The sequence below is a fragment of the Melopsittacus undulatus genome, chromosome 4 (assembly GCF_012275295.1).
Source record: "Melopsittacus undulatus isolate bMelUnd1 chromosome 4, bMelUnd1.mat.Z, whole genome shotgun sequence".
Taxonomy (NCBI): Eukaryota; Metazoa; Chordata; class Aves; order Psittaciformes; family Psittaculidae; genus Melopsittacus; species Melopsittacus undulatus.
Window position 1 is genome coordinate 3,795,691 of NC_047530.1, and position 13,614 is coordinate 3,809,304.

Below are 13,614 nucleotides of genomic sequence, written 5' to 3' on the forward strand. Positions count from 1 at the left end.
GAAATCACTTTGCACTACTCGTGTTCTTACTGAAAAGTAATTTAGCTTCTCTACTGCTTAGTATTACAGGTTTTAAGTTCCTACTTTCTATTGCACACGCTTGTTAGTGAACAGTCTATGATGTTTGCAGGTTCAAGGAGGTGTCCTATTTCTCCCAACAGCAGCATCCCCAGTAGTGCAGTGCAGTACCACTGCATATAAGTGGTTTCTGAAAGATACTTAGGTGATAAGTAACTTTCAGTAGTCAGACACCATTGGGTAAATGTGTAAGTAATTGTGTAGCCACATTTGTGGGGCAAATGGACATAATATCCACAATCATGAAGAAAAAAAGAAAAGGTAATTGTGTTAGTTTTATTGACAGCCTGAGGTATTTCTTTTGTGGTGTGGTTTGGCCTTACATGCAGCACATAAATGTACCTTTTGCTGAAGTACTGCACATTGTTTGTTCCAGACTGCTCCATAGGAATGCATTCTTTGCAGAAAGACAATGCTGACTTTGTTTTTAAAGAAAAGATACCATTTAAGTAAATTTTCTTACAGTTACTCTGCTGGATATGAACTAATTCAGCTAGTTTTCTTTGCATGCATGAAGATAATTTGGTTTTAGTGGAAGGATGGATCTGTTAGTTGCAAATGATTGCTCATTCAGAAATCAGTGTGATCAAAAGCTTCAGCATCAGGTAGTTATATCATCTCCTGGAAGATGGAAGTCATCAAACTGGTGGCAGGGAGGTATTTTGTTTACACACACATATATATATATACACATATATATGATAGATATCATTTGGTTTATAGAATGAAGAGATGGGAAAAAACCTTGAAATTCTGGAATTCCTACCAGGGACACTTGATTAAATGGATTAGAAATTGAATTGTCTGTACAAGAAAAGCTTTAATACATGAAAAAACAATACTGTGAAAACTGTATAAGAAAAACAATATAGAGTGAATGAAGACAGTCCTTAAAGTTATCACAGCTCTACATTTGAGAATACCTTGGGCAAGCATAAAATCAATACTTGTGCACTAAGCTGGAATTTACATAAGTCTTGTCTTGCAGATGACTGACATTTCGTTTCATATTATTTGTTGTGTCTTCAAGAGTACTATTTTTGCTAGCTCTTGATTGTGTTTCTTGTTAAGCCATATGAAGCCCTATGTTAATCCATGTTGGCTCTAGCTTCATATGGACTGTAGAGGTAGGACAAGGGGTGATGGGTTTAAACTGAAACAGGGGAAGTTCAGGTTAGAAAGTTTTTTACTGTGTGGGTGGTGAGGCACTGGAACAGGTTACCCAAAGAAGTGGTAAATGCTCCATCCCTGGCAGTGTTCAAGGCCAGGTTGGACGGTCTAGGGGAAGGTGTCCCTGCCCATGGCAGGGGGGTTGGAACCAGATGATCTTAAGGTCCTTTCCAACCGAAACCATCCCATGATTCTATGTATAACATTATTTATCATCTTTTGTATTTAAACTGATAGTTATTTCCAGGTTACAGAAGAGATCTTTAGCATCCATATACACTAGAAAATAACTGAAGCTAGCAACTACCATGCACTGTGAATATACCAAAGTATTATCACTCCCCAGAGGAAAATGAAAAGTAGTAGCAAACAGAGATACATCTTTTTTGCGAAAAGACATTTAAACAGGTGTAAAAGCTGTTTAAAAGCTACTGTATCACTTCATTGGAGAAAAGCAAACTGTTACATTTTAGAGAAGTATCTGACTTGTGCAATGTTAGAAAGTTATGTTGCTTCTCTGACCTTTAGCTTTTTTAATTCTTACAACTCAGCTCTGGCAAATTATGTTATGGAATACTCAGTTTGGAAACCAAACCACACAGAGCATTATTGTAGTGTGGCTGAAATCCTACTTCTTTCCTGAAAAGTAAACCCAAGCAGGCATCTTTGTAAACTGGAGAGAGATTCTCAGGGTATAACAGTACTGAAAGGACTATAAGGCAATAAAGAGGTGGACAGTGGCTAAAGCAGCAAAACTCTTGGCTGCCCTTTGACTTTGGAAGAAAATGACACCTCCACAGAATTCCCTTTGGGAATGGAAGGTGAGAGGACTGTATGTTGTTTCTGTCTAGTTTTAAAACTAATGTGATTTTTAGTTGAGGCGAATTGAAGATACTAAAATGATTGGCAAAGGTTACTCAGGATTTCTTTTTTAAGCTAAGTAATAAATCAGAGACAGCAGAAGTGAGCCAACTATCCACAGATATTAAAAGTATGTTTTAAAAGGTGCTGCAGGCAATTCTTTTTCATCTTAACAGGAGCGAGGTAGAAAGATGTAAATGGAGAAGTTCACTTGTAGAATCAGAATTCCTACATGTGAACCAGCGGTGGTTTGGAAAGTGGTGCTTGGCTGAGCCTGTGCCCAACTCCCACCTGTCCCTGCAGCAAGGCTGACACTTTCCCCTCTCTCTGAACTTCACCAGCTCATCACCAGGGGTGGATGAGAGAGGATTGACTTCTGAGCTTGATGAAGAGTGTGAAACAGGGAGCAAAAGGCTAATAGCAGAATTTGTCACGGTGGAGAAAACGCTCTGATTTCATTTTGGTGTGTGCTGTATGTTTATGCCCTGAACTGCTGCATTAAATTTCACTTCTGTTCTCAAAGGTGACTGCAGAAAAGTGATGGGTGCATGGTAAATGCTTCCCAGACAAAGGCTGGGGTTTTTACTCCTTTTACTGTTGCTTTATGTTTTAAGAAGTGAAATAAATTACAGCCTTTCTAGCCCAGTTGCACATCTGACATAATTTCTTACAAAGCTGTCAAATATTATGACCAAGGAGTACCATCTTGCCAAAATTCCAAGTATTACAGCTAATATTTAAATTTTAAGCTATAATTCCTAGAGCTTTTTGACTCTTTTATAACCATTAGGTAGCATTAGAAAGGGAGTGAGGAGTTTTAGCAAAGGGAAAGAGGGGATTCTGCTAAATTAAAAGACAACTTATTGGCTCTGCTAAAGGAAGAGTGATAATAAATGAGTATGCCTGTCCATATCCTTCAGCCAAGGAGAAGTACTGGGAGGTGTTATAAATAGGAACATTGTTCACAGGCTCACTTGGATGGTGTGCACAGCACTAGCAGCGTGATGAAATTGCAAATATAGATTTGCTCATTGGGACATACATGAAGTTACAGGAATCCTAATATCACTATAGGATATCACAGGAATTAGATTTGCACAGCCAGTAGACATTTAATTGTAGTTCACTCACGGCAGTTGCCCTGTTAGTGTAGCACTGAGGTGAATTAAATTGTAGGTAGTTGGGTAATGGCTTGCTACAGGAACCCATAAAAATACCTTCTCTCTATGTTTTTGATAAATGAGGATTAGGAAGAGATAGTTCTACAGTACTGAGCAGCATTTCTCTCTCAATTATTACATTAAAAAATGTCCCTAGACTTGCTTTTTTCTCTGCACATTGCTTTAGCAGTAATTTTACACAGTGTATTTATAGTTTTATGTGGTTCTTATGGAGACACTGAGTTTCAGGATTTTTAAATAGAGCGTGGAAACGTTTGGCTGGGAACCATCTGCTGCTCAGCAGCAATGACCAGCCGTGGGATAGGAAAAAGGAGACTGGTAGGGGAAGGAAGAGGAGGAAGAAGCAAAAGGATGTGCTTGCTTACTTTGTACTAATAAAAGCGTAATTAAAGGGTTTGATCAGAAGATGCTGGAACAGAGCTCCAGATCCCACTCCCAATTTATGCCCATCACTTACTTCAAGAAATTTTGGTCATCAGGCCTGGTGGTAGAGTTTTTACTGCTCTGTCCATGTCAGGAAGCCACAACATCCAACCACCACTTCCTCCATTTTTGCCCATCCTTCCTTACAGGAAAGGTTGAGGGTGTTTGGATTCAGGGTTCATTTGACACAGAACTAAAGCTCCAGTGATGAGCTCTGGTTGCAACTCCCTTTCCAGATTTGGATATGCACAGGTACAGAGATGGGAAAACCCAGCCCGGGAGAGCCCTGCAGCTTGGCAGGGGATGCTCTGCCGTCAGTGTGTAATGATAGTATCGACCACAGTGCTATAAATACAGCGGTGCTATAAATTCACTTGAGAGGCTACTGACTTTTATATGGAGCTGATAAAAGAAATGGGGAGAAGACTAATGCAGGGGTGTTTATCAGGTTAGGGGAGGAGTGCTCGCTCTGTCTGTGAACCCAGCAGTCGCTTAGCAACGTAATGATCAAGTGCAAGCCTGCGAGATCCACTGAATAATGTCAGCTTGATTAATGCAGAATAGACCCAGTGGCTGGGAAGGAGAAAAGCCACAGCTCCCAGTGGAAACTACCTCCTTCCCTCCAGCTCCAGTGTGCTAAGAAGGGCTGATGAACAGCAACTGCTGCTGCTGCCTTCCCCACACCACAATGATCAATGGCTTTGCCATAGGGAGAAACAATTTCTGTTTCAAACAGTGCTTATGTTTCTCCATCTGTGTTTGTGTAATGTCCCTGTGGCCTCTGGGGCAGCTTAGGCATCACTCCTGGAAGTGGAGAATGCTCATTATGAATTTGGCAGTTATGGAGGATGCTTCAGCATGCAGAATTAGGTCCTCTGGGAAAAATAACCTGGACTGTGTTGGCATAACAAGGTTAAACAGCGAAACTCCCTATGGCCAGGGGTTTTGTCCATCTCTGATGGGGTTTTTTATGACTACCTGGAAAAGTTCCCATTTTTTCCACAAACAGGTAAGGCATTAATGAGCTTAGCAGCAACTCCTACGTAGAGACTCATCAAACATTTGGTTTATTGTAAAGGATGTCTGGATTTCACAGATTATGAAAAACCTATCTTGTGTGGATAATTCTCAGGCTTTGATTTCCCAGTTTACTGCTGTCCCATTAGATTCATTTCATTTCCTTAACTGTTTGTCAGCCATTTTCACAGGACTGCTTGCTTTGTCAGTAATTTTTGCAGTGTTTCAGTCATTCCATTTTGTCATTTTTATTTGCTGTCATGACTGCTGTTGTCTGAGGAGGGTCATGCTGAAGTGCCATGAAGTAAGTGACGACCATAGAGTATTCTCTGTTATACATTCTGCTTCTTTTTAATTCTCACTCACTGTTACTGCATTTTAGTGATTTTGGTGTTGACTTTGTTACAAAGTGCAGTGTGGATTAGATCATCCTAATCCAGAAATGGTAGCCATTCCAGAACCAGACAAAGGATGTCATCTCAAGCTGAACTGAAAGCTGCTTTCATCAGAGAAGTATTCAAACAAACATGAGCACATAAGCCCAGATTCCTGAACTTCTGTCTGAGCAGCTAAAGAAGGGGTGTGATTTTACAAATATGCCATAATTCCACTGGATTTTTAGAGGTGAGAGGGGTGGGGAGGGATGCTTAGAGCAGTTCTACATACCTGTGTGAGGGGAAGAGTAAAGACAAAGTAGCCCTCAAAAGAATTAAGACCTGCAGCAGTTATCACTGTCCAGTCTTTCATCCTTGGAAGCAGTGGGGTTTCCCCTTTTCTTTCCAGCTTCCTTTGACCATTTTCTCCTGCAGCTCTCCAAGGAGAGAGGGCTGAGGCCATCTCCCTGTCCTCTGCCCCATTAGCAGCATTTCTGTACTGCCGTTTTCGAGACATTTTTGCCACTTGCATGGGAGCTGATGATCTTGAACAGCCTCCCACAGACCGCAGTGATTATTCTTCACTCCTGCTGAAGTGTTACCTGCCACAGACACTAACCATTTCTCAGTTCTTCTCACTAAAATAACACTATTATGAGAAGCTCTGTAACCTGCCAGTCATCACATCAGCCCTTGCTCTTAATCTTCCTCAAAACCACATAATTATTGTCTTGCTTTCCTACCGTTCAATTTTCATTTGACAGCCCAAAACCCAAGTAAAAATGTAAGAGATGAAGGCAAAGTTTTGGGTTGATGTGTTCTCAAAATCTGTAAGATGTTTCTTGCAGTACCACTCTACAGGGACTTGCTTCACTTACTGGTTCTCTTGGTTGTTAAGACTTTTTTCTCTAATACAGTGGAAGAAACAGTGAATCTTTTGGCAAGTTGCAGGACAAAACAGCTCCCATGAGAGCATAATGTTTGGTTGTTTGGTTGCAGTGAGCCATCTTTAACCAATTTGCTTCTGATATTAATTTAACAGTAAATTGGAATCTGAATTTCTGGCATAGAGGCTGTTTTGATGGCTTTTATGCTTTTGTGACATAGGAATTACATATTGTGATTTTAATGTGAAGCAACATAATGGCCATTGCAGACAGTGCAGTCTTACAGCAACAAATGTTTGTAAATTACTACCATATGCTGATTCTAACAGAGTAAATCTTATTTAATATAATTATCAAACTTTTCACCTTTCTAAAATGAAATTTGGGGTTAGACAGGTTTAATATGGATTTAATATGTTTAGTGTAACAGATGATCAAATAAGGCATAAGAAATTGCTCTTACTAAAAATCTGGAGAAGCCACAATACAACAAAACCGTGCCTGCTTTCCAGCTGGAATGTGCCTGTTCCTTATTGACCAGGAAACCAATCAGCCATAACATGCAAGACAGCTGATGGTTTCAGGGCTGTATCTGCTTACCAGATTGTGTTGGAGATGTCATAAACTACAATTTAGGATGCACAGGAGTTACACAAATAGGCATGTAGACTAGACTTTTTTCCTTGGATTACAATGACAGTACAGCAGTCTCTGTTACATGCTGGAGTTGACTTTGCAGGTGAAAGAAGGGAAAAAGAAAGGGGGGGAAATGAATCTTGGAATTAAGGACTTTAAACTGAAAGCCTGGCAATGCAGCTGTGGGCTTCAGCAGCTGTACATGACCTTCATGAGGGCCATATCTGTGTGTGAAGGCTGCAGAGATGAGAGCAGAGCTGGCCGAAGCACAGCAGCTGGAGCCTTGCAGGTTGCTGAGTAGCTCTGGAGGCAGCAGGGACCTCAAGCTGCTGTGGTTAAAACTTGTCCTAAATTGCTGTTGCAGCAGTGAGGCCATGTGCTGACTCACAGACCTGTCTGTGTGCCCACGTGTGTGGTAGAACTAATAACTTTCTTGCAGAATGTGTGTTACTGTAGGATGAAGTCTGTTAATGTTAACAAAGTGCTTTGAGCTTTCTGCCTGGAGAAGCTGTGGCTGCCCCATCCCTGGCAGTGTTCAAGGCCAGGTTGGACAGGGCTTGGAGCAACCTGCTCTAGGGGAAGGTGTCTCTACCCATGGTAGGGGCATGGAGCTAATAAGCTTTAGTTCCCTTCTAGCCCAAACCAGTCTGTGATTCTGGGATAAAAAGGTTAGTATATATGATAGCTTCAGTACTACTGTGACTGGTATTGAAACCTCCTAATCAGGTAAAATAAAACATTTTCTTAGCAGTGCTCCAGAGCTATATTTTTACTAGTCAATAGCCCTGAACCAATGTCTTGAAAAATGCAAGATGCCCACAGATCTTTTAGCATTGCTTGTAACTGTGCACAGCCATTGCTTTGATCCAGGCTGGCAGAAAGCAAAGTACAAGGTTGGTTGTATTGCTTTGCTCACCCACTGTTACTGCCCATGAGTCTGCGGTTAAGTAACACTAGTCCAAGGAATACCTAAAATAAGAGCCTGCAGTTTACTTTTGAGTGTTTTATTTTAGTGGCTTAACATACTTTCTTTAAAGGAACAGTGGCAGTGATTTCCTGAACAAGGATGGGCAGGGAGTCTGTGAAAGGGACAATAGAGAGAAGGAGCAGCAAAAGTGAGTTACAAAGCAGAAGGTGTACACTTTACCTGGAGCTGTCAGTCACGTAACAGAACTGATCTTTCAGCATCTGGCATAATAGAAGATAGATTCCATCATCCATTTGATATTGCCACAATGAGTGTGAGTACAAAAGCATGATTTCTAGTATTTGTAACACAGGAAAGTTAAGTAAAAGGGTAATTGCAGGTAAGGAGATTGGGAATCATTTTCACATTCATATAAGACTCATCCTGCTTTTCTTGCAGTCACTATGGCAGCATTATCTCATCCTTTAGCAGAGCAGGTTTTTTGTTGATTTAAAATCATATCATGCCTTATAAAATATGTGTGACTCCTAATGCAAACTTAAAGTAGGTAGAAATAACTTGCTCCCCTTGTTTAGTAGAATTTAATAGTTTCTTGCCATAGCCTTTTTATTTCTAAGAATGCTTAGTTCCAGTCCTGGAAGACAAGGAGAGCCATTAAGCCACAAAAACCTCACAGGAAACACTCAAAACCCTGCCAAGTGTTTCCTTTCTTTGTTAAATTGCAAAGACATAAGTGCTACAAGTATTGTTCCTACTGTGTTTTAAGTGAAGTACCAATCTCTCAACACTCAAAAAGATCCCCCTGTTCGCATTGAAATATATGGAACAATCTGTGGGAGACTGGTGGGATTGCTTATGTGAATAACATGTACATGCTCCAAACAGCTATTCTTAGTGCTTTCTTAATAACACAGTATTGGAGCTTGATTTGAATGAGTCTCACTGTGATACGAGCATGCTTTGAATCTCAGTGCTGTAGTGCTGCAGGTTACCTGATGTCTGGGTTTGTTAATTATGTGCCAAAACTCCAGAGGTGATACATGGAGTAGGTAGCTCACAGGGCTCACAACAGCCAGCAGCAGACCAAGGAACCGCTGAAGACTGTCTCCAGTTCAGTACAAGCAAGGACTGCAGGAAGGCTCATACCAGAGAAGGGGGTTAATTGTCCATTTACCATCTTTTTAATTGAAATTTTAACCACTCTTCTATTCAGGATGTGGGTGATCAAAGTCAAGTCACTTACTGTGGAGTTCACAATTACACTGCACTGGGAGCAGCCCCAGTGAGACAGGTTAATCCTACACCCCACGTCCTCCTCCCCAGCAGCCACATTACTCTGCAGGAAGGAGCAAAGCCATCACAGTTACCTAGGGCAAAGCAGCACAAGAGGGCCTCTCATTTATGAAGTGGATTTAGTGAAGTGACGTGCCTCAGAGAGAACAAATGTGGGCTTTGACCCCTGCTATGTGGATCAGTTCTGGTACTTGATTTGGTGGCAATGAATACAAAATCTTTAAGCAGTGACTTAGTTTGGCAGTTTCTTCCATAACAGCACTTTAAATCTTCCTTCTTTGGCTCTATATGATCTTTTCTGCACAGTGGTGAATCTGCATCATTAATGAAAGCATCTGTATCTGACATCATGCACTCAAGTCATCTTCAGTTCCATGCAGGTATGACAGGTCAGACCTGTGGGCCATCTGGCATTTGGATGCTGAAGCCTTCAGTCAGGATCTAGGTTAGAAATCTAACAATCCAGATTGTCCTCTGGAGTCCATGGCATCGCTTCAAGGATAAATAAATCCTTCCATTGGTCTGGAAGTGTTTGAAATTCATTGTCTGAAGGATTTCCTGGTTGGCAGGGTATTTTAGAAGAGAAAAACTCTGGAGCTTAAGGTACGCAGTGGTTCTGTGGAAGATCCTGAAGTGCACACTCTGACTGCCAGACTTTTCTCATGAGAACTAAGGGCTCTGGGGTTAAGCATTTTATGTTATGATCAAACCTGAACCCCGATCTTCTGCTTTTAAATTTGTTCTGTAGCCACTAGACAAAAGCAGACTCATCTGCTCTTTCCCCAGCCTGTGAGCCTACCATCAGAGCTGACCTCTTGGCAAGCTTCACGCCCGCTTAGTTTGTAATCTAGAATTTCCTTTAGGCAAGAGATAGGTGCCAGTGACCTCATCACAACCACACCACCTCTGGGCATACACAGGAACAAGATTTTTTTCTCCTTAAGTTATGTAGTATATCTGCCAAGGTACCATTTCTGTATAGAAAGAAATGGAGACAGAAGGCCCTTTATGAACCTTGGAAGGACTGTGTAATTTTTAAAGCACAAAAAGGCCACCTGAACAGAAAAGGAAATATGAGAAGCTTGTACGGCACATTCTATGAACAAATGGGAATACAGACATGCCCTAAAATACAAACATACCATGAAACACACTGAGTAGATGGTCAAAGATCCAAAATCCATTGCATCCTATACTACTGTTGTTAGCTGTGCTAACTGTGTGTAAGACTGGCAGGTTAAAACTGAACTGTAGGATCCCTCCCCTCCATGCAACAAAGGGAAGACCAACTCCTGACGGGACTTCCTGGGGAGCAAAAGGTGCTTGTGTGCTTATTCCACTTGGTGTTTCTCATTTAACTATTAACTAATTTGGTGTAGCCTTATAAAGGAAGAATGTTCTCTGGAAGGTGCTTTCCTGAACTGCTCATGAGCAAAGGTTTTGTTTTTAACTATGGCTTACCATTGATGATTGTTTTATGGCAAAGATTTAATGATACCATCATAGTACTTTTAACCTGATAGTGCTTGTTAAAAAAATGGAAATATTGAAGCATTCCAAACCCGTATTTACCAAGTGTTGATACAGACAACCCTTCAGCTGGTGGCTGATGTATCTAACTCTCCATGTCTGTTTACCATTTCAGGAGCACGGAAGTCATGAGTACTGTCTCAGGTACACGAAGTACAACAATCACTTTTACTGTCCGACCTGGAACCAGCCAGCCGATCACACTGCAGAGCAGGTCCCCAGACTATGACAGTAGGACCTCAGGAGCAAGGCATGCTCCAAGCCCTGTGGTTTCACCAACAGAGATCAATAAAGACATCATGCCTGCTCCTCTGACTGCTTCTGCTTCAGCTTCATCTCCTTCTCCAACTTTGTCCGATGTATTTAGCCTACCCAGCCAGCCCCCTTCAGGGGACTTATTTGGCTTGACCACAGGGCGCAGCAGGTCTCCTTCTCCCTCAATATTACAACAGCCAATCTCAAATAAGCCTTTTACAACTAAGCCTGTCCACCTGTGGACTAAACCAGATGTGGCAGATTGGTTGGAAAGTCTAAACTTAGGTGAACATAAAGAAACATTTATGGACAATGAAATAGATGGCACTCATTTACCAAATCTACAAAAGGAAGATCTGATAGACCTTGGAGTGACTAGAGTTGGGCACAGAATGAACATAGAAAGAGCTTTGAAACAGCTGCTGGACAGATAAGAATAGCTATTTTGCCTCACAAACTTCTGTTGATAACTAGAGATGGGCTGGTACTGAAATACCCCAAATGCCTTGTCTGTCTGCGAGTGCCAGCAAAATTGGGGGGGGAGGGGGAAAACAGTTCAATTTCTGGTACTCAGGTAATGCAGACTGTGTGCTACATGCCCAAGCAGAAATTAAATGTTTTACACGAGTGGGGCCATTTTATTTCAAAGTTGTGGGGAGATACGAGAGAGAGAGAGAGAAAATTGTTAACTTCAAAAATCCTATCTCTTGATACTGCCCTTCTGCTGGAACCGTTACATGCCGCTTTTCTTTCCATTTAGAATTGCAAGCAGTTCACTTTTGTATTGAAAAGCACTATGTTCTCTTCTTGACCTTCAGTCTCCAAGCAGGCTTCCTTCCCCAGCCCTTAGTTCATTTTAAGAGGACAGACTGCTTCATTGCCATTCAGACCCATTTTTATTGGTAGCAGAGGCAAAGACAGGTGCTGGAGTTCATATTACTGTTTTTTACTTAGTTTAGCTCTGACTTGTTGGCAGCAAAGCTGGTTGTTCTGCTGGAATTAGTTCAAAGGTAACCTTGCTCTGTTTTACCTGGTATTTCTTTATTTCTGCAGTTATACGTAGCACTCTTCCAAGGTGGCAGAACAAGTTCAATACACGCTCCATTGACTTGACCTGTAAGACGATGCAGACGTTGCGTAAAATCCGAGGAGGAATGCACACTTAGAGGTACAACAAAATGAAGCTAGTTTGAACCTGAGACCCCCAGTTTTCAACCAGCTAAACTTCTGCTAAGTTGCAATATGAACTCTGCAAGCCAGTAAAAAATTGGGGTTTGGTACAGATGCATCTTTGGACCTCACAGTCAGATAAGTACACCAGGCCCTGAGAGATGCTGGTTTATTCAATGAGTGGTGTTTAGTTAGTTTGAACATCAGGCCAAGAAAGAAGTAAAAGATAGATGAATGTTCCCATTAAAGTCAGTGGGAAGGTTGCCAGTGTTTTAAGTGAAGAGAGGGATTTCAGCCTGTTAGCAGAAATGGGAACGTTTCAACTCATTAGTAAAGCAAAAAAGGGTAAGCAGGTGATGCCAGGATGGAGAGTAGTAAAGAGTAGCACGGCATGCATGTGTTCCAAGGGCCAGGAGAATTGGGTTGGCATCCAACTTCTCATTTTTATCACTGTTAACAGGTATTGGCTTCTTGGCAAGGAGAGCAGGCTGAGCACCTCTGGGGCTCCAGCCATTTCTTTGCATGGCTGTTGGTGCAGTCACAGGATCAATGCACGCACCCTGTGGCCCAGCATGGACTGGGGTGATGGGGAAAAAGCTTGAGGGCTTTCTAGGAGACTTCAGTCAGCAGGGGAGAAATACACAGATTTGGTTAAAAGTCTGACTTTCCTTTTTATTTCCTTTTATTTTTTTCAAGTTAACAAATCTCTCTCTGCATGTTTGAACTCCCCTTGTAATTTACACCTCTTCATAGCTGTGAGTTTTGTAGGTCTTTATTAACGTAATACTCAAGACGTTCAAGGTGGGTAAATTGTGTGTGGACAGCTAGACTGCCTACCTACCATCCTTCCAGGTTCTCTTACATTTTGGAAGGTACCTGAACTTTCTTTCCTTGCTATGGTCCTTGATATGGTCCAGCCTATCTCTAATTTTTTTATTGTGATTATTTTTGCTCACAAACAAGTGTCTAATTAGGTCTGCAACAGCCCTAGTATGAGTACATAAAGTTTAGCATTTTAAATATCTTTCTTTACTGCAAGTTTAAATAGTTGTACAGATAGTTTATAAGCACAATATTTTAAGAAAATAAGTGGCTGGTCTACTGGCAGCCTTTGTGCCACTTCAGTGCTAGGAAGTTAAAAACAAAAAAAAACATAAAAAGACAAAAAAAACACTAAAAAAATAATAAAACTTTTGTGGTTTACTACTATTTCTGTGGAATAATGATAAAGTCTTGACCTTTTTAAAAATCAACCTCATTTGGATGCATCTGAACCAGCAGAGCTATGTTATATTTTCTATCTTTGCTAGAACTTCTACAAAGGAGGATGAATCTTTCTTCAGAAGTGGTTAACAGTTACCAATTCATTGGATACTCATAAAATACAACATACTTACTTAGCCTCCTGCCCCCTTTATGGAACAATAAAGATCTTTTGACTTAAGACCTGTTACTATATTTGTATTTGAAAGTTCCAAGTAACCTTGTAATAAAAACCAAGTGCTGAGGTGTTTTCCTTTGAGGAGTACTGAGTTTTTCCGTAGGCGGTGTAGAAATCGGCAGTGTCATCCAGATAGGCGATACAGGCGACTCAAGGCCATCAAATCCTTTCTAAGAGGTGTAAAAATGGTGATTTAGCCATCATTGTCTTCCATTTGGTGATATGACAGAATTCAGTAAATAAACCACTAATGCCATGCTCTCTTCTTTTTTTGTTTCTTTGGGTACAGTTGATCTTACCCCTGTAACATGTGCCAGAAAATGCGTTAGGAAATACGGTAGTAAAAGCAAATGTAGAAGTTGACTTTTAA

At 41.1% G+C, this 13,614-nt stretch overlaps 1 protein-coding gene across 2 annotated transcripts in view; it reads left to right on the top strand.

Annotated features, from left to right (window-relative positions):
- Positions 1 to 12,112, top strand: part of SHANK2 (SH3 and multiple ankyrin repeat domains 2) — a 343,309-nt gene extending 331,197 nt beyond the window's left edge. For both annotated transcript variants that reach the window (XM_005154182.3, XM_034062090.1), the window contains one exon: positions 10,494 to 12,112. In XM_005154182.3, coding sequence (XP_005154239.2) covers positions 10,494 to 11,067 — 574 coding nt within the window. In that variant the 3' untranslated portion in view covers positions 11,068 to 12,112. The remainder of the gene's footprint in view (positions 1 to 10,493) is intronic.
- Positions 12,113 to 13,614: the final 1,502 nt, after the last annotated feature.